Source organism: Canis lupus, chromosome 27 (assembly GCF_003254725.2).
Source record: "Canis lupus dingo isolate Sandy chromosome 27, ASM325472v2, whole genome shotgun sequence".
Classification (NCBI taxonomy): Eukaryota; Metazoa; Chordata; class Mammalia; order Carnivora; family Canidae; genus Canis; species Canis lupus.
Genome location: NC_064269.1, coordinates 16,430,001 through 16,454,755, shown reverse-complemented (window position 1 = coordinate 16,454,755; position 24,755 = coordinate 16,430,001). Strand labels below are relative to the sequence as shown.

Here is a 24,755-nt window from a genome sequence, read left to right as displayed (position 1 = left end):
ATAAGTCCATGTGGACACTCATCATCTAATCTAGCAGTCATACTTCTTGCATTCATCCCAGAGAAATGAAAATTCAGATCCCACACTAAGACCTGTACACAAATGTTCATAGCAGTTTTATTTGTAATTGCCAGAAACTGTAAACAATTTAATGTTCATTAACCTATGAATAGCTGAACTCACTGTAGTACAACCACACTATGGAACTCTACGTAGCAATAGAAAAGGAAGGGACAAAAAAAAAAAAAAAAAAAAAGGAAGGGACCGTTGATACATAACAAGCACTTGAAAAGGCCTCAAGGGCATTATGCTGAGTGAAAAAAGCCAATCTCAGAGTCATGGGTCACATATTGTGTGATACCACTTTTAGAGTGTTCTGTAAATGACAACATGATAGAAATAGAGAACAGAGTAATGGCTTCCAGGGATTAGGGACAGTGAAGAGAAAAGTATTGATGCCTAGAAATGAGTAGCATGAGGGAGTTCTTACTGATGCTGGAATCCTTCAGTGTCATGACTGGTTGTGTTTACACAGGTCTATACAAGTGATAAAATGGCATAGAACTAAACACACACATTGTGCCAATGTCAATTTCCTGGTTTTGATATTGTACTGTAGTTACATAATATGATGTAATCAATCATTTGGGGAAACTGGACCCCTCTGTACTATTTTTGCAATTTCCTGAGTCTATAATTAATTCAGAATAAAAAAATTTTTAAAAAGACACCCGAGGGGATCCTTGGGTGGCTCAGTGTTTTAGCACCTGCCTTCGGCTGGCCAAATGGCATGATGCTGGAGTCCCTGGGATCGAGTCCCACATCAGGCTCCCTGCTTGGAGCCTGCTTCTCCCTCTGCCTGTGTCTCTGCCTCTCTCTCTGTCTCTCATGAATAAATAAATAAAATCTAAAAAAAAAAAAAAAAAAAAAAGACACCCAAACCTGAGACCTATGTCCATTAGCCACTAGTTCCTTTTAAAGTTTAGATTAACTAAAATAAAATGAATTTTAGTTCCCTGGCCACACAAGCCATGTTTCATGTGCTTGTGTGAATGCACAAATGGAGAACATTTTCATCACCATAGAAATTCAACTGACAGTGCCAGTTTAGACAAGCTCCTTAGCAGTGCTGATTGCCATATGTGTGGGTACCAACACATTTCTTAGAGAACTGTCTTAAATTTATAAATCAAAAGCTAATGGTCTGTACCAATAAAATTTAAATAGAAGAAATGGATTTAACATGACACTTTTTGTTATACTTTTTGAGGCTGTCTTCCATATCTTTTTTTTTTTGTCTTCCATATCTTAATAAGAAAAGGAAAAGAAACTTTCTTCATGTTCGAAATAGGAGTAACTTTTTTTCCCCTTATCTGCCAAGCAGTTATAGTTTCTTTCCATAATCGCAATACAGAATATATAGGAAATGAGCAAATTAGAGGGGAGGGACAAGTAGGGAAAAGAGATTGCCAAAAAAAGTATTTTGAATATCCCATACTTCGTTATTTTTTGTTTCTTAATGTCCAGCTTACCAATGGTAGCTTTACCATTGCAGAGGAAGCGTGGTTTAGCAACCAGACCTTAGACCAGAATTATATTTCTGGCTCAAAGTGACCTTGAGCAAGTGACAATTGTGTACTCTTCTCATTCTCATAACCAACAAGCAACCTAAGCTAAATCAGCTATTGCTGATTGCAGCTATGGGGGGGAATATACAAAAGTAGGATCATTTGTCCTACTTGCAAATACATTTGCAAGCTATTGGCTTACAAGTAGATTAAATACAAAGTTTTGAGGAATCAAAAGGTCATGTGGAGTAGAAAGCAGAAGTTTACCAGGTATATACAGTTTTAGGTTTTGAGTTTGGAGTTAAATACAAGAAAACTCAAGGTGAAAGTTTTTCTTCTCCCATCCAAGGTTAATAACTTTGAGAAAGCTTTGAGAGACAAAGCAGATATTTTGGATTTTAGAGACCAGGTTTTGAAGTTCCATAGTGCAGGGTTTGAATCACAGCTCTGCCTCTTAGTCTCTGAGAAAGCTGCCAAACTTGAGTTCTCACTTTCACCGACAATAAAATGGGAGCTATAATGATGCCTCTTTGTAAGGGTTGTCATGAGAAGGATACAGAAGTAAATAGCTATAGTTACTAATAATTTTATCAAGTCATGGAACAGACTGATGATGTTAGGAACAGAAAAATAGCTTTGTTTACTTTCCTTTTCTAACAGTTTTTAGCCCCATAACGTTTTGAGGATAGGGTCCTAATTTTAGCTTTGTAACAGACTGGTTAATATCATGGTTTATAAAGCTATTCCCAAATGTAATTAATGTATATAGTAGTATGACTAAATTCATTAGATCACTTATTTGGAGCCAAGACAAATAAATCTGTTTATATAAAATCTAGGAGCCTAAACTCTAAGTAGCAAACTGAAAAAAAAAAAAAACTCATAAATTAAAAAAAAACTCATAAATTTATGAGAGAAATGTTATTTCAGTGTAATTTTTGCAACCCATTTCTGCAACCATAGCCACATAGTATCTGAATGAACAGTGATGAAGAAGCTTAATTATAAGGACAAAAATCTACAATGTACAGAGTCACGTTAGAAAATATTTTATTATGAATTTTCTTTGCTTGCTACACTGCATAAAACAGTGAAAAAGAGGTCAAGAATGTAAGCCAACATGCTCATTAAGGTCCTTCTGGTCCTAGTACTCTGTAGCAGAGAAGGACAGTTGCAATTTTAGCTAATAGTTTACTGGCATGTGATCAGTTTGAAGGGAACCAAAAATGCTGACATCCTCATCTGACTTCATCACTGAAGCCTGAGTACATATAGCAGCACTTCCTGTGTAAAACTTACCCTGACTCTGCCGAGGACACCCCAGCCCTCAGCTGTTGTGGGTTGGAATGGTGGCTTGGATTGGTGAAGCCCTCAGTTAGGTGGATACCTCCGCACTATGTGAACATGCCATGACTGTTTACTATACCTTTCACTTCATAGAGTTCAGCTTTCAAAGTTGATAATAACATTCATCAATAGCAAGAAATTGTTGGCAGGTGGATTACTAGCTCTTAAAATCACCACTCCTTGAAAATCTTATACAAGATAACAGCATGTTTAAGAACTAATTTAGAAATATAATGCTATGGCAATGTCCACAATAGCCAAACTGTGAAAGGAGCCTCGGTGTCCAACGAAAGATAATGGATAAAGAAGATGTGGTTTATGTATACAATGGAATATTACTCAGCTATTAGAAATGACAAATACCCACCATTTGCTTCGATATGGATGGAACTGGAGGGTATTATGCTGAGTGAAATAAGTCAATCGGAGAAGCACAAACGTTGTATGGTCTCATTCATTTGGGGAATATAAAAAATAGTGAAAGGGGGGGATCCCTGGGTGGCGCAGCGGTTTAGCGCCTGCCTTTGGCCCAGGGCGCGATCCTGGAGACCCGGGATCGAATCCCACGTCGGGCTCCCGGTGCACGAGCCTGCTTCTCTCTCTGCCTGTGTCTCTGCCTCTCTCTCTCCTCTCTCTCTGTGTGACTATCTAAAAAAAAAAAAAAAAAAAATAGTGAAAGGGAATAAAGGGGAAAGGAGAGAAAATGAGTGGGAAATATTAGAGAGGGGGACAGAACATGAGAGACTCCTAACTCTGGGAAACGAACTAGGTAGGGGTGGTGGAAGGGGAGGTGGGTGGGGGGTGGGGGTGACTGGGTGAAGGGCACTGAGGGGGACACTTGATGGGATGAACGCTGGGTGTTATTCTATATGTTGGCAAATTGAACACCAATAAAATATAAATTTATAAAAAATATGCTGTGGAAATTATACTGAAAAAAATCTATCAGAAGATCTGGAATGTATAAACCTTGTCTTCCATATATGCTAATATATGTATGGCCTGTTTTCTCATCCATACAATGGGAGGATTTCTAAATTTCTAAGACTTTATGCTTTTAGTGAGTTTCTCCAAGTAGCTCCCTCCATACTTCCACTGGTTGATTCATAAGCTACATTACATACGTTTTCTATCCATCAAAATTTCCTCAAGTATTGTCAAATTCTTTAAGGTAATGTACTATTTGTCATTCAGAAACATAATAATTTGAAGAAGTAATATAGCAAAAGTGAACTGAATCTCAGTATTAGAGTTTGATTCTGAATATCACATGAAAGTTAGCCTTTGGATTATTGTGTAAATGCTGAGTCCACGTGATGATAAACCATTAGGTGCTTTGAAAAGTCTGTGACTAAAGCACTAACTTTAATCAGTAATTTTCTTTGATAAGCATGGCAAGGATGAGAAATTTGCTCATTGGTACCTTTCCTCCTTTAAAATCCTGATGTCGGGATTCCTGGGTGGCGTAGTGGTTTAGTGCCTGCCTTTGGCCCAGGGCGTGATCCTGGAGACCCAGGATCGAATCCCACGTTGGGCTCCCGGTGCATGGAGCCTGCTTCTCCCTCAGCCTGTGTCTCTGCCTCTCCCTCTCTCTCTCTATGTGACTATCATAAATAAATAAAATTAAAAAAAATAAAATAAAATTCTGATGTCTTTATAAAGTTATTTGGCATTGTTAGGTAACCTAGGAAGGAAATAGAAGGTCCTTTTGCTTGGGAGACAGAAAGTGTAAACACTATTTCACTGCATTTCGCTATTTAACATTTCTTATGACTATCTGGTCATATATGGTGCAAAAAATCCTAAACCCCTTTAAAAACTATTTTTAAAAGATAGTTTGTTATAAATCTAAAGGCTGTAATTATAGTAAAATCACATGCAACTGACCCCATCCTTCCTATTCCACCCTAGTATTAGAGCTTTCTCACTGCATTTTGAAATACCTTCATGGAATTTTGAAATGCTATGCTTGCGTAGATCTTTGAGGCTGCATCAGTGCTAGAAGAGTTACAAAACCTAGCTCTGCACTTCCCATTAGTTACTCACCATGTCCAACAGAGATGTATGCGTGTCTGGTGTCTAAGTGCAGACTTGTAGGTTTTACCCATAAATCAGAGATCCAAATAATTTCTCCACAAGCAGGAAATAAGTATGATTAATCAGAAGAGTAAAAGGCACTGCTGGATGTTGTTGGAGAGAAATCCTCTATGGGGGGCTGTGAGTATTGTTATTTTTGCAATTTCTATTTCTGAAATATCTCAGGTTAAGGACATTTGAAACTTGTGAATATACAAAGTATATGGGCAGATGAAGTAACTGCCACTTGTCTTTTTGATTACTACTAAATGATAAGTAATTTCTATCACTACTGAAATTATCATGGCTCTTGTTTAGAATGATTTCATGGTGTGGTTTTATTTTTTTTAATTTTTAATTTTTTAAAGATTTTATTTATTTATTCATGACACAGAGAGAGAGAGAGAGAGAGAGAGAGAGAGAGAGGCAGAGGGAGAAGCAGGCCCTATGGAGGGAGCCCAATGAGGGACTCGATCCCAGGACTCCAGGATCACGCCCTGGGCTGAAGGCGGCGCTAAACCGCAGGGCCACCGGGGTTGCCCATCTTGGTGTGGTTTTGGGATGAAGGTGTACTTTTTCTTTTTTTTATGGTCCATGTATGATACCTTGAGGTAATGGCTTTCTCCCTGGGATTCATAGCAAGCATAGCAGTGTTCTCTGAGAGTGGTGAACATGAGCTGTGCTTTTAGTGAAACTGTTCACCTTTCTCATCAGACTTTTTATTATAACCTCTTACCATCTACTTCTAATTTACATTTCTTTCTTTTTTCTGTTTCTGATACATAAAAGCTATCCTCTAATCAATTTCTTAGAACTTGTTTGTATACTTAATATTCTCTTAGTCATCAGTTATTTGAGGATAAAATTCCCTCTACTTCTAAAACATTAGCAAGATACATTTGTAATGGGCAGTGTAAGGATTTCTTGAAATTGCATACTAGAATCTGAAGTCTAGTTGACTAGATCTCTGTCATTGTGGCTATAATGTTCTCATGGTCTTCTGTATTTAACTGTAAAGCCTACTGAATGTCTTTATTCAGAAAAACAATTTTAAACAGATTTTTCTTGATTAGTAAGGAGAAAGAAAATAAACATCAAGGTGTAACTAACATTTTGATATATATTTCCTCTTTGTTGAGATCCTATTTTATGTGGATTTTTTTTATCATGCTTCTCCTCTTCCACATAGCATTAAATTATTTCTTGTTACTAAAAATTCTTAGTGAAAATTCAATAGCTATATGATTCTGTTAAACAGTAGTACTTTAATTTAGTTAACATGTCCTCTATTATTGGATATTTAAATTTTTTTAAGATTTTGGATTAAAAGTAACTATGAGAACACTATTATTTTAAAGACTATCTTGCAAAGTACCTGGGAAGGGGGAAAATCCCATTGTATTTACATTCTTGATTTATCATATAGCCTGATCTTAGAATTTTAAGGACAAACATTGAATTAGGATTTTCAACAAATGGGTGCTATATTGGTTTAGATATATGGATCTCACATTTTTTAAAACTTTTGCTTCTGTGTGGCAGACAGCCTATGTGCTAGCTTTTCAAATGTGGATGAAATTGCTTTCCTTAGAAAGACAAACTGGAGTGGAATCTGTAGAACTTTTGGAAATAAATGGATCATTGAAGAAAACTGAAAGAGGACTTCCCTAAGACTGGTTCTTCTATGCACAACCTCATGTGAATGGAAAACTAGATCCATGCAACAAAATAAATCAAGCACAGGCTGTGAAAATATAGTGCTTGCAAAACACAGATTCACAAGGCTTTGGCCAAAGTTTTTCTTTGTTTCATTAGGTTAAAAATGGCCTAGGATTCTCCCAGTAATTCAACCATTAAAGAAAGAAAAAGTTTCTTGTTCTTCATTCCTATTGTATAGAGCCCCTGTGTTGCTGACTTGCACCAAGGTGGAGACTGACCTTTCTTATGGATTAAATGGAACTGAGTTTAGAGTACTTTGAATTATTCATATTCTTAAGTGTATCTTATTTTTTAAATGAGATAGGCCAAGGGATGCCTGGGTGGCTCAGTGGTTGAGTGTCTGCCTTCGGTTCAGGGTGTGATCCCAGGGTTCTGGGATCAAGACCTGCATCAGGTCTCCCTCTGCCTATGTCTCTGCCTCTTTCTGTGTGTCTCTCATGAATAAATGAATAAAATTATTAAAAAAATAAGAATAAAATGTGATAGGCCTGATAAGTGTTAATAAAATAGAACTAGCTAGAGTAATAGGTGTATACAGTCAAAATACGAAATATTGGAGCCTTACTCTTCAAAGAACTATTTTGGATCAGTGAACTTGATTTCAAGATTTCAGGAGATTTATTTTTTTTCTTTGCCCTGCCTCTGCCTTCCCTTTACTAGTTTAGATGGCAATATAAGTTAATATCCTGACTTTCCTTTATAAATGAATAAAAATTTTAATGAATGTGTATTATACTTAGTCATTTCTCCTAATATTTATTATAACTTTAAAATTTGGGATCTGTTGCTACTAAATACCAGATCTTACACACACGCACACACACACACACACATTTTACATTAAAAAGAAGTCAAAGTAAGGGACGCCTGGGTGGCTCAGTGGTTGAGCATCGGTCTTTGGCTTAGGTCGTGATCCTGGAGTCCTGAGATCCAATCCTGCATTAGGCTCCCCACGGGGAGCCTGCTTCTCCCTCTGCCTGTATCTCTGTCTCTTTCTCTGTGTCTCTCATGAATAAATAAATATAATCTTTAAAAAATAATTTAAAAAAATAAATAATAATAAATAAATAATAAATGAAAAATAATAAAGTCAAAGTGAGATTTATTGTTTTATTCTTCAATGACAGGTATGAATAGATTTATTTTTAAGACTAAAGGAGGCTCAGAATTAGGCCAAAAACCACGATAGGACTAAGGGATGTTTGTCCCTATTTTCATTCTTTTGTTTTTCAGGCATCCTAACCTGTATATGCTTCTCTTCAGAGTATGCATAGTGTTTTAAGGATCAACTTTGTAACTGAACCAGTTAGACTCCTGACCAGTTTATGCACTTGTTGGCATTTCTCCTGCCTATTTGTTTGATCTTTCCAACTCGTTTGATCCTCTGGCATTAGAGCTGACAGCTGCAATTGCATATGGGTTTGTAAAGTAGCTGAGTAATAAAATGCCATGACCTGGTTCCTGTATAGTTTCACTGATGACTGAACTGGCAACTTAGAAATGCTACAGATTGTTTTGTTAGGTCAGGTGGAACATTATCTTCACAGAGAGTTTATGTATAAAAAAAGACTGGTATTGATCCTGAGTGGTAGAAGTTCCAGCTCCTAAATCCTAGTCTTACTGTTTACTGAGCACCTATTAGACATAGTGCTTTGTGCTATATGCATATTACTTCTTGTCCTTAGAATAATCTTGTAAGAGAGGTGACATGACCCTATTTTTCAGATGGAGAAAGCAGATTTTTGGGGTTATATACTCATATCTATATATTTAGTATTACATGGTAAATAGCAGAACTGAAACTCATGTCCAAGATCATTCATTTCCAAAGCTTGTGGCCAATCCATTATGCACTGTAGCAGTAATTTTGTTCATTGTGAATAGTAGTTTATTTCCATGTTGCCATTGATGGACATTGGCCATTATTGCTGAAAGGTGCTATGGACATTTTGTACATGTCTTTGGTAGAATTATTAGGTCATAGGGTATGCATTTGTTCAGCTTTAGGAGGTATTAGCCTAAAAGTTTTCCATAATGGTGTAATGTGTGAAAATTCTAGTTATTTCATTTCCTTGCCAATACTTTCTGCTAGTTTAAAAAATTTTTAGCTATGTGGCAGGTGTCTAGCGGTGTTACTTTGTGATTTTAATTTACATATCTGATGAGTAATGATTTTTATGTGCTTTTTTTTAATTTTTATGTGCTTATTGGGAATCTTCTTTTGTAAAGTTCCCAATCAAGACTTTTGCCCATTAAAAAAAATCAAATTGTCTTTTTTTGTCTCAGTTTTTTATGTATTCTGGATACTAGTTCTTTGAAGTAATGATTTGTTTTTCCTGTAATGCTTTCTTTTTTATATTTAGTGATATCCTTTCATGAACAATGTCCAATTTCAGTGTAATCCTTTAAAGTTAGGTCTCTGTGTTCTTTTTTAAAAACTTTGCCTATCTCAAGGTGGTAAAGATGTTTTCATATAGTATTTCTAGAAACTTATTATTTATAATTTTTTATCCTTAGGTCTATAATTAATCTAAAATTGGGATTTTGTAAAAGATGTATAATAGGGGTCAAGATTTATTTTTAGTGCCACATGGATCTCATATGGATTTAGTACCATTTACTGAAAAGATTGTTCTTTGCCCACTGTATCTCAGTGGCATTTTTGTTGTACAGTTTTAACTGAGAATTCTGACATTTCCAGAATCCAAACCATCTCAAATTCTTTTCGTTGTTTTCCTTAAATTGCCTCGTGTATGGACCATGTTTTCCATTTCATCATATCTCACCTAATATAGTGGTCTATACACATTGTAGGAAATAGTAGAATTTAACAGTCATGGAAAGGTTTTTATTAATGGAATGGAAGCCACTAGAGTATACATTACTGCAGGGAAAGGAAAAGGAAGTGGCTTTGCATTGCTGGGTGGGAGCAGTATATGTATTTTTGAGGCAAAGTCTTCATAGCTCCACTTTTCCCATAAATTTCTTTACACTGAAAATAATGGAGATTTGGATGATAGTTTTCACTGAATCAAAAGCAAGTATCAAAGGAATCACTCATTGAAGACTCAATTCTTTAGCTGTACTCTCTAATGGGTTCCATATGTACTCAATAAACCTACATGTTCAGCGTAATGGGGAACTTTTCCTCCCTCATTTGTTTTGTTTCATTGCTTTTTAATTTGATTTTTAAGTAAGCACAGCAAGCATTCCATTAAAGACTTTTGGTTCTGGCCATGATGGAATAATTGGGATTGGGATACTTTTCTGCCATAAAAAACTATAAAACTGGAAAAATATATGCAGCTTTATATGCTCATATTAGAAAAGAAGTTTTAGAATCAGTGATCTGAGCTTCTATTTGAATAATTTAGAAAATGAAATTAAACTGAAGGTAAATAGAAGGAAAGGCATAATAGACATAGAAGTGAAAAATATGCAATAGAGAACAGACAATAGAGAAAATGTTTACTTGAAGTATAAGATTGATAAATGCCTGTTGAGACTGATCAAGAATGAAAAACTTCTAATATCAGGATTCTTACAAATATTTTTTTAAATATTTTACTTATTGATTCATGAGAATAGACAGAGAGGAGAGAGAGAAGCAGAGACACAGGCAGAGGGAGAAGCAGGCTCCATGCAGGGAGCCCGATGCGGGACTCTATCCCGGGTCTCCAGGATCACACCCTGGGCTGCAGGCAGCCCTAAACTGCTGAGCCACCAGGGCTGCCCAAACAGCTGAGCCACGAGGGCTGCCCGATTCTTACAAATATTAAAATGATAATGAGTGGTTATTATGAACAACTTAAATGTAATAGACAAATTTCTCTGAAGACAAACTGGCAGGGGCCAGGGGGGCACCTGGGTGGCTCAGTCAGTTGAGCAACTCTTGATTTCTATTCAGGTTATGATCTCAAGGTCCTGGGATTGAGCCCTGTATTGGGCTCTTTCCTCACCAAGGAGTTTGCTTGAGATTCTCTTTCTCTCCGCTGCCTCCCTCCCCCCCACTCTTTTGCTCTCAGTCTCTCTCTAAAATAGATAGATCTTTTTTAAAAATGGAAAATAGAGGGGATCCCTGGGTAGCTCAGTGGTTTGGCGCCTGCCTTCAGCCCAGGGCGTGATCCTGGAGTCCCGGGATCAAGCTCCTTGCGTGGAGCCTGCTTCTCCCTCTGCCTGTTTCTCTGCCTCTCATTCTTTCTCTCTCTCTCTCTCTCTCTCATGAATAAATGAATAAAATCTTTTTTAAAAAATGGAAATTAGAAAATACTTTAAAAAAAAAAAAACAAAGACAAGCTAAGGAAACAAATTGTGAAGAAGTAGAAATTTGAGTAGTCCTACAATCTACTAAGGAAATTGAATGGGCAATTGAAAATTTTCTACCAAAGAATGCCATGATTCTGCTGGACACAGGAACCACCGTGTTAGGCTGTGAGATCTATGAGGGCAAGGAATAACTTCCAAAGCTCTTTGTTATTTGCATGTGACATAACATTCTTGGTAAATATTTGTTAAATAGCATTGATTGTATAACCTGGTACTAAGTAGAGAAGTTTCTTCCCTTGAGAAACCTAACAATTTTTTACCTTCTTTCTTTGGTAAGGAATCTTTGATCTTCTAGTTCATTTCAGAAAATGTATACACCCTACTGAAATGAGAGCACTTTAATTTCTCGTTTTTGTGAAACTATATGCAATTAGAAAGGCCTCCTTGGCTAAATATATAAATCATGGGGGGGGTATAAGTGTGGGCTTATATTGCTCCCTGACATGGTGCTTTAACGTAAACCATAAATCTTGCGGTCTTATGAGTTAAACCAAAAGTAACATTGATCCTCTTCCTAGCAATGGCAATTTGGAATGTGACAGGGGAGGGGGGAGGTGCAAGGACAATGTGTGTGTGTTTCCTGGCATTACAGTTCTGTTAACACTGTGTTAGTCATTTTTTAAAAAGACTTTATTTACTTATTTGAAGAATAAGGGAGAGGGACAGATGGGGAGAAAGAATCAGTGAGGAGCCTCATGTGGGGCTCCATCTCATGACCCTGAGATCATGACCTGAGCAGAGATTAAGAGCTGGAGGTTTAACCTACTGAGCCACCCAGGTGCCCCTGTGTTGCTCATTTTAAAAAAAAATGTATTTATTTATTCATGAGAGATACACACAGAAAGAGAGGCAGAGACACAGGCAGAGGGAGAAGCAGGCTCCATGCAGGGAGCCCGACATGGGACTCGATCCTGGGTCTCTAGGATCACACCCTGAGCTGAAGGCAGGCACTAAACCGCTGAGCCACCCATGGATCCCTGTGTTGCCCATTTTTAAAGAAAGAATCAAATTGTAACACTCCAATTGCTGCTTAAAATTCATGAGTTTTACCTCGCATGGGGCATTATTCAGCTAACATTTGAAAAATCCTCCAAAGCGAACAGCATTTAGGAGGCTATTAGAAACCTTATTAAAAAGTCAGATAGCAACTCTGCACAATAAATTAGCTTAACCTGCAGGAGAAAATGGTACATCAGCTGAAAATAAGTCTCCTTTGAGTCAGGTGACAACTCTTCTTCAGTGGAAAGTTTTGCTTATTTAAAGAAACTTGAAATGACTGTACTGATATTTATTGGACTGTCACAGAAATGATGCTCCTTAGCAGAACCAACCACTGTAATATGTTAAATAGCTTAATTACATATCAAAGTCACCTCTTTTTTAAAGATTTTATTTATTTATTATTTATTTGAGAGAGGGCACAAGAGAGGTAGGGAGGAGAGAGAATCTCTGGCAGACTCTGCACTGAGCACAGAGCCCAATCTGGGGCTCAGTCCCACAACCCTGCGATCATGACCTGAGTGGAAATCAAGAGTTAGAGGCTTAACCAACTGAACCACTCAAGTGCCCCATAAAGTCGCCTTTTAAACCCCATCAACCTTGACATAATTGAGAAAAAAATGAAGCAAACTATTCTTTTGAAATTAGTTCATAAAATTTCTTAAAGAGCTCAATATTTAGAAAAATCCCAATCCTGATATATATTATGCAAAAATTTTAAAGAAAATGCATCAAAATATTGATCATGATTATATCTACATGATTGCTTTATATGTGATTTTAACTTTCCTTTATTTATATAATTTCTTAGTTTGTAAAAACGTGTGCTTTTTAGTCATTAAGATATTTTTATTGTTTAGTAGAAACATTTGCAAAAGTTAACTCAGAGATTTTCTCAGAGTATAGCAATTTAAATTAGCTCTACTTCAGGGGAGGAGGGGTTGCCTGGCTCAGTCATAAAGCAGGCAACACTTTTTTAAAAAGATTTTTTTTAAAATTTTTATTTATTTATGATAGTCACACAGAGAGAGAGAGAGAGAGAGAGGCAGAGACACAGGCAGAGGGAGAAGCAGGCTCCATGCACCGGGAGCCCGACGTGGGATTCGATCCCGGGTCTCTAGGATTGCGCCCTGGGCCAAAGGCAGGTGCCAAACCGCTGCGCCACCCAGGGATCCCTAAAAGATTTTATTTATTTATTTGACAGAGAGAGAGAAAGAGAGAGCGCGCTTGCATGGGCAGAGAGAGGGAAAAGGAGAGGGAGAAGCAGACTCTCTCCGTTGAGCAGGGAGCCAGATGACGCAGGGCCCCATCCTAGGACCCAGGGATCATGATCTGAGCTGAAGGCAGAAGCTGAACAAACTGAGCTACCCAGGCACCCTGAGCGTGTGCCTCTTGATCTCAAGGTCTTGAGTTCAAGCCTCATATTGGGTATGAGCCTACTTTAAAAAATAGTTGTACTTCCTATTGCAATATACTTATAAGTAGGTTAACATAGTATATATCTGAAATTGCTGTGGTTTGTAGTAAGTAAAGATAAAGCAGGGTATATAATACACTGTTTATGTAAAAATAAGGCATTTGTGATGTATACGTCTATATAGGTATATGAATGTGTAGGCAAGAGTTTGGAACAAATACTCCCAAGATCTTAATCAGTGGTTATCCCCAGGTAGTAGGAGTAAGCTGCTTAATTGCCTTTTGCTTATTTCTCTTATAATCTTTTTATTTATTAATGCTTTTGGAACAGACATTCATTACTAGTTCATAAAGTTTGTTAAAATGCAAGCATAAAACTGCTGCTTGCCCTAAGCACAGGTAGCCCTGCTCTCCAGTGACAAGGCAGTGAAGGTGGAGACCTATGAAGAGAATATAACTGGATGCCTATGAACTGACCAACTGTTTCAGACTCCCACATTGGCTGCCTCTACTGTTTTCAAGAGGAAAACCCCGTAGTGTGGTCACACTGGAATGGTGTTAGGGTTTAGAAGACTGCCAGGTTTAGGTCGTGAGGTAAAGTCTGGGTCCTAGCCAGAGAGAATGGAGATCTGGTATCAAAGTCACCAGGCACTGTCCAGCCACCCTGTAGGAGAGCAAAGAAATAGGAAAGTGCCAGAAGAAAGTTAAAAAACATTTCACTTGATTTACAGTTTTGCTAAGGCAGATATCTCTTTGTTGCCTTTCCCTCGGAAAGCATCTAGAATATTTGTGACCCCTGTAGGATCCCATATTATCTCCTGGGCTGCCAGCCTTCTTCCCTTTGAGCCCTACTCTCTTGTCATAGAGAAAGTGTGGTGTCTAGATGAGTCAAGTTCATTAGTCCTAGACACAGGCTTCCTGCCTGCTTGTTCAAGACTTGCGAACATACTTGCTGCTTGACTTGCTTCAGAAACTTGTCACTTCCACTCGCATTCGCTCAGATGTGTCGGTGACCTGGCTCCATGGTCACTTCCCGCAGAGGTTACAGTGGTGTAGCCCATGTTTACATTGTCTTCATTCATTCCCTACCATTTTTTTCTTTTTATTAGTTCTTTCAACAGATTTAATGAGCACCTACTTTGGACCAGACATTGGGGATTCCGTAGTAAGCAAGGCAAAGCTCCCTTATTCATGGAGCCCACCTTCTAGGGTGGGAGCCAGAAAATAAGTGGAAAGAACAACATTTAATGTTGGGCAGTGATAAGTGCCATTAAATAACAAAGACACCAAGGTGCTAGGATAGGAGGAAAGTCAAAAAAGATGGGGTTGTGAGGAAGCAAAGAGTCACCTGAAGAAGTGGCACCTAAGTGCAGACTTTTTGAAGTATATATTGAAGCAAGAGGAAAATCTGTAGAAATGTTCTAGGCAGAGGGAACTGCAAGTGCAGAAGACCTGAAACAGGGGTGAGGTTTGGCACCAGAACTTGGTAGGGAAGTATTTAAATTCCTCTGCATCTGTTCAGCAGACTAGCTTATGAGGGCTGGGAAGATCTTTACTTTGACCCACCTCCAGCTATATGCTCAGTACGATATCATTTTCCTTCTTCTCTTACAGCTAGAGATTAAAAGCTTCTAATCTGTCAGTGGAGTTCCATGTTTGAACTGATAACTACATATTTTGCCAATGAATTGCTGTGTAATATCTAAACATTTACTCGTGATGTGTTTTGTGGATGTTTAGTCATTGAACATTTATTGATCTTACCTGATTACTTACACGTGACAGAGGAGGGAGAAGATAGAGAAGGAGTGGCTGGAGAAAGTCTTAGAGAACCAGGAAAGTTGATTGGGAGGCGGCACAAGAGGAAGGAATGTCAAAGGAGCACAAGGTCAGCAGAGTCAGAGGCGCCCGGGGAAATCCAGGGATACAGGAACTGCAGTGAACTGTGGGTTTGGCAACTGGAATGTCCCTGTCCCTGCTAGTCTATGGGAGCAGTGTCAGGTGTGTGTTGGTCAGACAGGTGAGCTGAGGAGGTGGAGGCAGTGATCATATAGTTCCCACCTTGGGAGAAGGATAAATGAGAAAGGAAGGAACAAGATTAGAGAGCTTGACAAGAATATGAATGGAGCAAAGAGGGGTTTTGTTTTTTTACCTTAAAGGAAACTTCAGTGTTTCATTTATTTTTTTATTTATTTTTTTTCCATGACAGTAAGTCATCCTTTGCTATTCTTGGCCCACAAAGTAAACAGTTGTTTGTGCATGTGTGTGGCCCTCCACCACACTTTTAAACATGTTTAAGACTTCTGACAGCTGTATAGTTTTCCAGGTATTCAAAGAGAGTTCACCTATGTGATCTTGATCTTCTTGAGAGGAAGGTACCAAATATTACGCCTGTTTCTTAGATGCAAGTCACAAAACTCAGGTTGTAGCTCAGAAGTCACCCCACTAATAAATTTTGGGGGCAAGAGATTTTATCAGTATATCCCATCCTGCCCAGAGTTTAGTAGTATATATTCACAGCATTCGCTAACCATGATTTGCCCCTCTCTTCAACCGGTTATTCTCTGGTTACCTCAGAAAAGAACCCAGGGCATTTAGATACAATTTACAGCGCAGATGAAGAAGCTTTTCAGAATACACCATTATGTCCCTCTTGCCACACACCATTCTTGCCCACGTGTGCATCCTCATAGCGCCCCCCCCATACACACACCCTCCTGCCACATACAGAACAAACATGCACCTTCAAATGTTCACAACTGAGTATACCTCAGTCCTCGTCTTAAAAGTTCTTGCTCACAAAGCCTGGCTACTCTCTTCAATACTTTCCTCTACCTCGGGTTTGGACCTAGGGTAAAAAGATAAAGTTAAGTTGAGAGAATTGATTTTATAAGACCAGATCAGAGGCCGTAAATAAATTCCCAGGTTTTAACACTAAGGGTTCAGTTGATTGTTATTTTTCTCTCCTAACAAAGGAAACCCTTTACCACTTAAATTCGTTTTTATAACTTTGATCTAAAGTATTAGTGGTTTACATGCATTGGTCCTTCAGGATATTTATTTTTTGAGCTACAAGGATTAACTGTTGAGCATTGAGTTTTATGAGCACAAAACCTGGGTTGTCATTTTCACTCTGGCCTAATCTCAGCCTCTTAAAATAAAAAAAAATGTTCATAATGTTGCTATTTTAATAATTTTTATGGAATGACATTGTGTGTATTATCTTTGCTGCTTACCTAGTCCCATACCTCTATCACTGTTTTATCTTGTTAGCACCTTACCTGCCCCCACCCCTGCACCAGAGGTAAAAGTCTTTGCTTCTTAAAGATAATAAAGCCTCCTCCAGAGGACCCATTGTCTCCTTTTTCTTGTTTATAGAGTTTAGGTTGAGACTTTGCAAATTGCAGAAGCCCAGCATCATGTTTACATGACATTCTTTGTTCTTACCCTGTTTTCTACTTGTTGCACTCTCTTAAACATTTAACTTAAATATATTTACTAACTAATTAATGTAATTAATACATTAGCAGAGATGTTTATTAAGTTATATATATGTATTCCTTGTAAAGAGTCTTCAACTTTCATATATTTTTGGAATTTTCCTTTTTTTAAAACTTTTTTTAAAGATTTATTTATTTGACAGAGAAAGAGCACAAGCAGAGAGAGTGGCAGGCAGAGGGAGAGGGAGAGGGCTCTATACCAGGACTCTATGATCATGACCTGAGCCAAAGGCAGATGCCTAACCCACTGAGCAACCAGGCACCCCTGGAATTTTTTTTAAAGTAATAAGAATTTAAAACATTTAGGTTCCAATTTAAATGAGTAACTTCTTTTAAAAATGTGAGTACAAATGAAGAATGTGGAGAGCAACAGGCTAGGACACAGATGCTTGTATAATTTCCTCCCACCTTTGTTTTAGAGTTAATGTTAAGGATTTGGAAGAAGAGGGAATATTACCCTAAGGAAGACAGCAACAAATAATCTAATGATGTGAAAAATTGGATCCCATTATTCTCATTGGACTATGACATTATTCTTCTGACTTTAATTAAAATACCCCTGGGAGGTGCTTGGCTGGCTCAGTCGGTAGAGCATGTAACTCTAGATCTCAGGGTTGTCAGTTCAAGCCCCAGGTTGCGTGTGGAGCCTACTTAAAAAAAAAAAAAAAAAATCACTGAGGGATTGTTAGACCTGAGTCTACTTGATGGTTGGTCTTTCATGAAAAATGGCTATTATATGAGACCCCACCCACCCCCACCCCCGACATAGACTTTGCCTCCTTAACATTGTTTTCTTTATAATATGGTACCTGGGCAGGTTCCCAGAAAGTAGTCTGAAATGCTAACCACAATGGAGGAATGATGGGCAATTAAAAAAAAAAAAAATGCTTCTGGGGCACCTGGGTGGCTCCGACAGTTAAACATCTGGCTTTAGCTCAGGCTGTGATCTCAGGGTCCTGGGATCGAGCCCCATGTCAGACTCCCTGCTCAGCAGGGAATCTGCTTCTCCCTCTCCCTCCCCTTCCTCCCTCCCTCCCTCTCTCTCTCAATTTAATCTCTCTCAAATAAATAAATCCTTTAAAAATTTTTTTTAATTGCTTCCATCAAATCAGGCTAGACTTGTTACTGTATCATTTTAACCCCTTGAAAACTGGGCAAAAAAGTTCCACTTATTTCACTGCTTTCTTCTGCTTGTAAAGTACTTTTTACCCTGCAAATACATTTTTTGTTCTAAATCATACTTTTAAAACTAATTACAAAGAAAAATCAAATTAAACACCTTATAGAATGTTAAGTAAGAATACAAAATTCTCGGTAACGCACTACAAAAATCTGAGAAAATACCACCTTTCGACAAGTGTGTTTTGTGTTTCAGTATCCGTGCCTGATTAGCAGTGTTGTTTAATCTGGTGCTTGTTAGATGGACATTATAAATTTAATCTCTAATCAGGATAGATGATTTGAATCTGTTTCATTGTCAGACTCCACCCTGACAATATCCAGTCACTTCATACAAACCAATTGTCCAGGAGTTTTTTCCAAGAGTAGAAAGAGCACAGAAGGAGCGGTGCTGGTGACAAGATCACTTAAAGTATACCCTACATGGGATGTATTTGCCATCTCACATTTAAACCTTTCATCATAGCACACCTAAATTTTAGTATGGGTTTCCTTCTGGAAAATAAATAATTGTCCTGGCTGCCCTAGCCCTTTCTCCTTTTCCTCTGAAGCCAGTAAAAATGAGGAAGAACCTTCCTTCCTCTAACATTCATTCTTATTGTTTTAGAGTGGAAGAGAACTTCAGAGATGATCTAACTTAGCTCCCTCATTTTGTGGCTGAAGCACACAGGATGGAGAGGCCAAAATGGCCTGCCCATGTCATACCAGTAGCTAAACAGAAAGTCCAGTCTTTCTGTCATCAGGCACTACAAAATCTAAGAGCTTAGGGATGCCTGGGTGGCTTAGCAGTTGAGCTCAGGGTGTAATCCTGGAGTCCCGGGATCGAGTCCTGCATTGGGCTCCCTACATGGAGCCTGCTTCTCTCTCTGCCTGTGTCTCTGCCTCTCTCTTCGTGTCTCTCATGAATAAGTAAAAACAAAATTAAAAAAAAAAATCTAAGAGCTTAAAAACATCATGCCAAAAGATGTGCCTATGCCTAGGTGCTCTGGGGCATAACTACAGCTCACCTGCGCCCTGCAGGATATCTTAAAATTTCAAGAGAAACGCAGTGACATCTGTCAAACACTGTGGGAACTGTTAGCACTAGGCAGTTCTGTCTGAGTATTAGATTGAACTGTATTTCTTCCGATGATGTCACAGTTTTGCAGGGCTGGGCTTTTGGCATTCTTGTGATAGCAAGCAAGTAACTTGTAAAAATCAATGTGAAGCAGGAATGAGGGTGGCAGGGTCTATTATGATCTGTGGCATAAGAGGTTTTGCAGGGCCCCAAACCCAACAAGCACCCACGTGCCATTAGTAAGTAGTAGTTGTCATTTAAGAGTGGAATAAGAATATTAATTTTTCAGGGTACCTGGGAGACTTAGTCAGTTGAGCATCTAACTCTTGGTTTCCCTCAATTGTAGTCTTGGGATCAAGCCCCAGTCAGGATCCACGTTCAGTGTGGAGTCTGCTTGTCCCTCTTCCTCTGCTTCTGCTTCTTTTCCCATGGGCATGCACACTCTCTTTCTCAAATAAAATCTTAGAAAAATTAAATTTTTTTTGGTAACTGTTTTGTAGGACATTTTCAAATGGCGCTAAGTTCCTGGCTTAGAAGTAGTTATTAAGATGTTTATACCTAACCACTAAGTAAATGATCCTTTTAGGGGTTTCTGTTGGCCTGGAGTCCCATGACAGGCTAAGGGTAGCCATAATTCAAAAGAGTTTGGGAATAAAACATCATACTAAGAAAAAGAGAAAGGTCATATAAGGTGAATGAAGCCAGGTACATTCAGTAGCGAAAGGAGGTTGAACAGTCCTCGCAAGGTTATTTGATCACTTAGCCGCACACTGGCTACTAGAGCAGATTCTACGTGGTGTTGCTGCCTGCCCAGGATATGGAGAAGATAAACGACCGGGCCTCTCTGCTTCCAATGCTTTTTCACCTTGAGAACCTTTCTGGGGATTGTTGGCTCTTTGTCACGTGCCCTACAGCTTACATTTGGAGGCCCTGTTATCAGATCCTGGGCAGTCAGCTGGAGGTGCTGTCATTGTGGACAATGTCAGAATGCCTAGAGGTGACCATGGCGCTGAAGAGGACACTATTGTTTACGTGCCTTTCTTGCATCTGCCATTGTATTTTCTTTCTCACTTGTTCCTATAGAATCAATTCTCTAGGGATCCCTGGGTGGCGCAGCGGTTTGGCGCCTGCCTTTGGCCCAGGGCGCGATCCTGGAGACCCGGGATCGAATCCCACGTCGGGCTCCCGGTGCATGGAGCCTGCTTCTCCCTCTGCCTGTGTCTCTGCCTCTCTCTCTCTCTCTCTCTCTGTGAGACTATCATAATAAATAAAAATTTATTAAATAAAAAAAGAATCAATTCTCTAGAAATGGTGAGTCATGTTCTTTTTAGATTTTTTTTATTGTGTCTTGCTACTTAGTAGATCCAAGAACATAGTAGAGTGAACATTGAAAAATATATGTAGTAGGAATATTATTTTTAGAAAATAATCATTCTTGACATTAGGAATTTCGGAAAACAGAGGAACAGAAAATAGTATCAATATTTCTTCCTCACAACTGCTTTATGATTTGGAGGTAGGTATGCCTAAGAATCTTTTCTTTTTTATGTAGTTGTTCATAGTGAGTATTCAGGTATGTATGTACTTTCCCGTTTACTTCCAGGAGCTAGTATAGCAATAATTTTTTTCCTCTTTACTTTCCCCCCCCTTTTTTTTTTTTAGTTCCAGGAGCTAGCATAGCAATAATGACTTAGACCCAAATGAGGTTCAAATCTTACAGTGAGACATAGGACACAGAGCTGAATTTCTAAATCTCTGTTTGAACACCTAAAAAAATGAGGATGGTAACATCTACTTTATAGTCCTTGTGAAGTTTAAGTAAAATATTTGTGAAGTGTTTATTATAATGCCTGGCACATACTATGGGCTCAGTAAATAGTATGTTGTTATTAATATACCATCAACATTTTCCTTATGCCACATCATTTTTGTGACCCTATTTTTAATAATTGCATGATATTCTATCAAGTTGCACACATTCTTATGTAATCATTCATCTATTATTTTTTTAAAGATTTTATTTATTTATTCATGAGAGACAGAGAGAGAGAGAGAGAGAGAGAGACCTATGCAGAGAGAGAGGCAGGCTCCATGCAGAGAGCCCTATGTGGGACTGAATCCTGGGACTCCAGGATCACACCCCGGGCCAAAGGCAGGTGCCCAACTGCTGAGCCACCCAGGCATCCCTCATTCATCTATTATTAGATTCTTAGGTTGTCTCTAAACTTGCACTAGAATAAAGAATTCTGCAGCAAGTGGTTACTCATTGCAGACTTAGTTAAGTGCTCACTATACACAAGGACCTTTGCTTGGCATTGGGAGCACAGGGTCCAGAGTTGTAGTCCCTGGCCTTGAGGGGGTTCACAGTCTGGTGGGGATCAGGGGGGAAATAACTGGCCTGTGGTAAACACCATCACAGTCCCCGTTACTGAGAAAGTACAGAGAAGAGGACAAAGTGTCAGACTGCCTGGAGAGCTTGGAGAAGTCAGGAGAGGTATGTAGAAAAGGAGTTAAGTGAGTTAATGGGATGGGACCCAGGTTATTAAGAGCTTTTTAAGCCATCACACAGAATTAGTGCAATGGGAACGTCAGTTTTGAGAAGAGAATTGGCATTATCCGTTTAGGTTTTATAGCCTGTAGGGGATAAGATGGAAGCAGAGTTTAATTAGGAAGTTATTAAGGAGACCAAGTGGTAAGAAGTGGCCAGATTGGAAGAAATAGCTCATGACAGGAGCTGTCAGGTTGGTTGTGAAGGTGTCAGAGAAGGCTTGGAGGTGGTCTCTTGGGCATTAGATTGAATGATTGCCAACAATGGAGTTGCCATTTCCAAAAACAAGGAATGATGCAGGAGGAGCAGGTTTGGGGAGAAAATCCGAAGTTGAGTTTTGGGGGCTTATGTTTGAGATATTTATTAAACACCCAGGCAGAGATGTTCAATAGATAATTAGATGTACGAATTTGGAATTCAATGAGAAAGAGGTTTTTCTGGATACGGGAGGTATCAGTATATTATATATATAGCATGTTTTACAAACTTGGTATAGTTTTTTTTTTTTTTGAAGATTTTATTTATTTATTCATGAGAGACATAGAGAGGCAGAGACACAGGCAGAGGGAGAAGCAGGCCCCATGCAGGGAGCCCGACGTGGGACTCGATCCCGGGTCTCCAGGAACACGCCCTGGACTGAAGGCAGTGCTAAACCGCTGAGTCACCCAGGCTGCCCCAAACATGGTATAGTTTTTTTTTACCCATTGTTATTCCTCTCATATAGAATTTTCTTTGGTATTTTCACCTTTTAAAAATCCAAATAAACTTCAGAGTCACTTTGTTACGTTTATTTTCTAAGGTATGTTGGAAATTTTACTACTAACTATATGATAATTTTGGAAGACTTGGCATCTTTAAAATACATCTTTGTATTCAGTAACATATTACATGTCTTCATTTCATTTTCCTTTAACCCTTCTGGTAAGAGTTCATTTTTTTCCCCCCAAATAGTTCACACACAGTTCCTGATACTATTCCCAAGAATTGTATACTTTTCATTGCCCTTGTTAGTAATTCCTCTCATTGGTATTCTGATAGTTTTTGCCCTTATAAAGGAATTATATTGATATCTTTGGCCATCTCACTGAGCTTCTGGTACTACAAATAATATCGTAATTATTATCCCTGATTTTTTTTTTCCCAGAGAGAATCATATCATCTGCAAATTATTTTTGTCTTTTTCCTTGCAATACTTGTCTCATTTATGTTCTTGCCAGGAAAAGAACTCTTAAATTTAAGATAAGAGGTAACTGTGGAGGCAATTAATACCTGCTTCTAGTCCTAGCTTACAAGTTTTGCTTTGTTTTCACCTTAAGCTTATCCTAATTATTTCTTTGCTCTTTTAAAAATTTATTTCTGATGGATTTTTGGAGTGTCTGGAGTTTATCTGTTTTAGATTTGTGCATTACTTCTAATAGTTGGTCATGGTGTAAAATAGTATTTGGTTTTAAGCCTTTTTGCTTCTTCAAGGACTTACTCTGATTCCTTGAGCAACATGGGTTGAGGGAAAGCTGTTTTCCTGCTGAATCAGCATTTAAGTTTCATGATTGCAGAAACAAACCTATAGAGAGTATGTAACAGAGATTTCAATCCCATAATTGGGTAGGGCTCTAATGAAAAATTTAAATTCAGTATCCCTCCCCTAGCCTCAAAATCCATAAACACAGTAAAAATGAATGTATATGTTATTTTTAAATGATTATAAACACATTTATAAAATGGTTGGTTTTGAAAACTTAATTTCAAGCTAAAGCAGTTTTGCAAATTTAAAAGTTCTATTTGTCAAAAAGAATCTTTCTAAATACAAAGCCAGGTTCACTTCTTATGCGGATTGCAAATCAGAAAATGATTTGCTAGTGCAGCTTAGATTTCTAGGATGCTTTATTTTGAATTTTCAAGTTAACTTTCAAGTTTTATTTTCCATTTGTCAAGTTAAGCCTCTTGTGACCTTTCTTCCTGAATGAGCAGTGGACACTATCTGAAATGTAAGGACTTTGAACCACCAAGGGTAGATTCGCTGAAAAGCTTTTAATTGGCTTGCATTGCCTTGTTTAAATAGCCAAACACCTGCTAGGCAAGCCCTTGCGCATGTGAGTGGCTATATGTTGCTTCCTTTAGGATTTGCAAGGCTGGAGCACAAAGACAGTGATTGTTACCCAATAAGCTGTAGTCACACACTTCTACCAATCGCCTTAGGAGGGCTGGTTACCATGGAATCCACCATCTGTTCACTCCCCGCTGGAATGTGATTATCCTTGCTGGGCTGGGAACTGGGAAGCGTGTGCTGTGTGAAATTATCTGCAATGGACTGGGTTAATGGGAAGCTAGATTTGGCTCGCTGGAAGAACAAATGAAGGGAGTTTTGCTTAAACCATTTGTGACTTCTAATCAAGAGGAAAACATTCAGCCTCTATAAGGTAAGTGACCCTAGTACTGTGTACCCAGTTTGTACTACATTTGGTGTGGGGCACTATCTCCATGTGGTCCAAGGAAAGGGAGCTATAAGCTCTTCTGGAACAAATCTCCAGCATTACACACTTGTGTTGTATTGAATTTAAGCAGCTCAGTTATGCCTGTACAATGACATGTTGGTAGAAAAATAAAAGAATTATTTTTTAATTATTTTAATTTTTTTGTGCCTGTGAAATTGTGTTATGACCTCTGAAAGTGGCAAAGAGACAATCATTTTTAATGGTTTCTAAGAGTGAGTTATACCGATAGTCTTTGAAATACGCCCATGGCCACAACGTGTTCTCATGCCTGTTCGTCCAATAAGAAAATGTCTCAGGTCAGGGACATTTGTAGGTTATGATTTAATTAATAATTATCCTAGCCCACACGGCTGACCTACCATTACTAGCTCATGTTTTGAAATGCGATGCTTATACAGTTTTATTTTGCAATGCTTTTGCACAAGTTTCAAGGGCCCTGAGCATGTGGAAACAATGTGACGGGGCTCTAACGGCAGGCATGCAGGCACGGTGATAAGGGCAGGGGCAGAGCTAGGGAGACCGGTTTCT

At 38.5% G+C, this 24,755-nt stretch overlaps 1 protein-coding gene across 7 annotated transcripts in view; it reads left to right on the top strand.

Annotated features, from left to right (window-relative positions):
• The window catches only part of FGD4 (FYVE, RhoGEF and PH domain containing 4), a 214,961-nt gene that overhangs the window by 67,239 nt on the left and 122,967 nt on the right, over positions 1-24,755 (top strand). Inside the window, exon 1 of one of the 7 annotated variants that reach the window (XM_049102294.1) lies at positions 4,654-5,132. The exons of 4 other annotated variants lie outside the window; for them this stretch is intronic. In XM_049102294.1, coding sequence (XP_048958251.1) covers positions 5,123-5,132 — 10 coding nt within the window. In that variant the 5' untranslated portion in view covers positions 4,654-5,122. Of the gene's footprint in view, positions 1-4,653; positions 5,133-23,949; positions 24,153-24,755 lie in introns of those variants that run through there. 2 more of the 7 variants (XM_049102292.1, XM_049102295.1) reach the window with 2 other exon arrangements.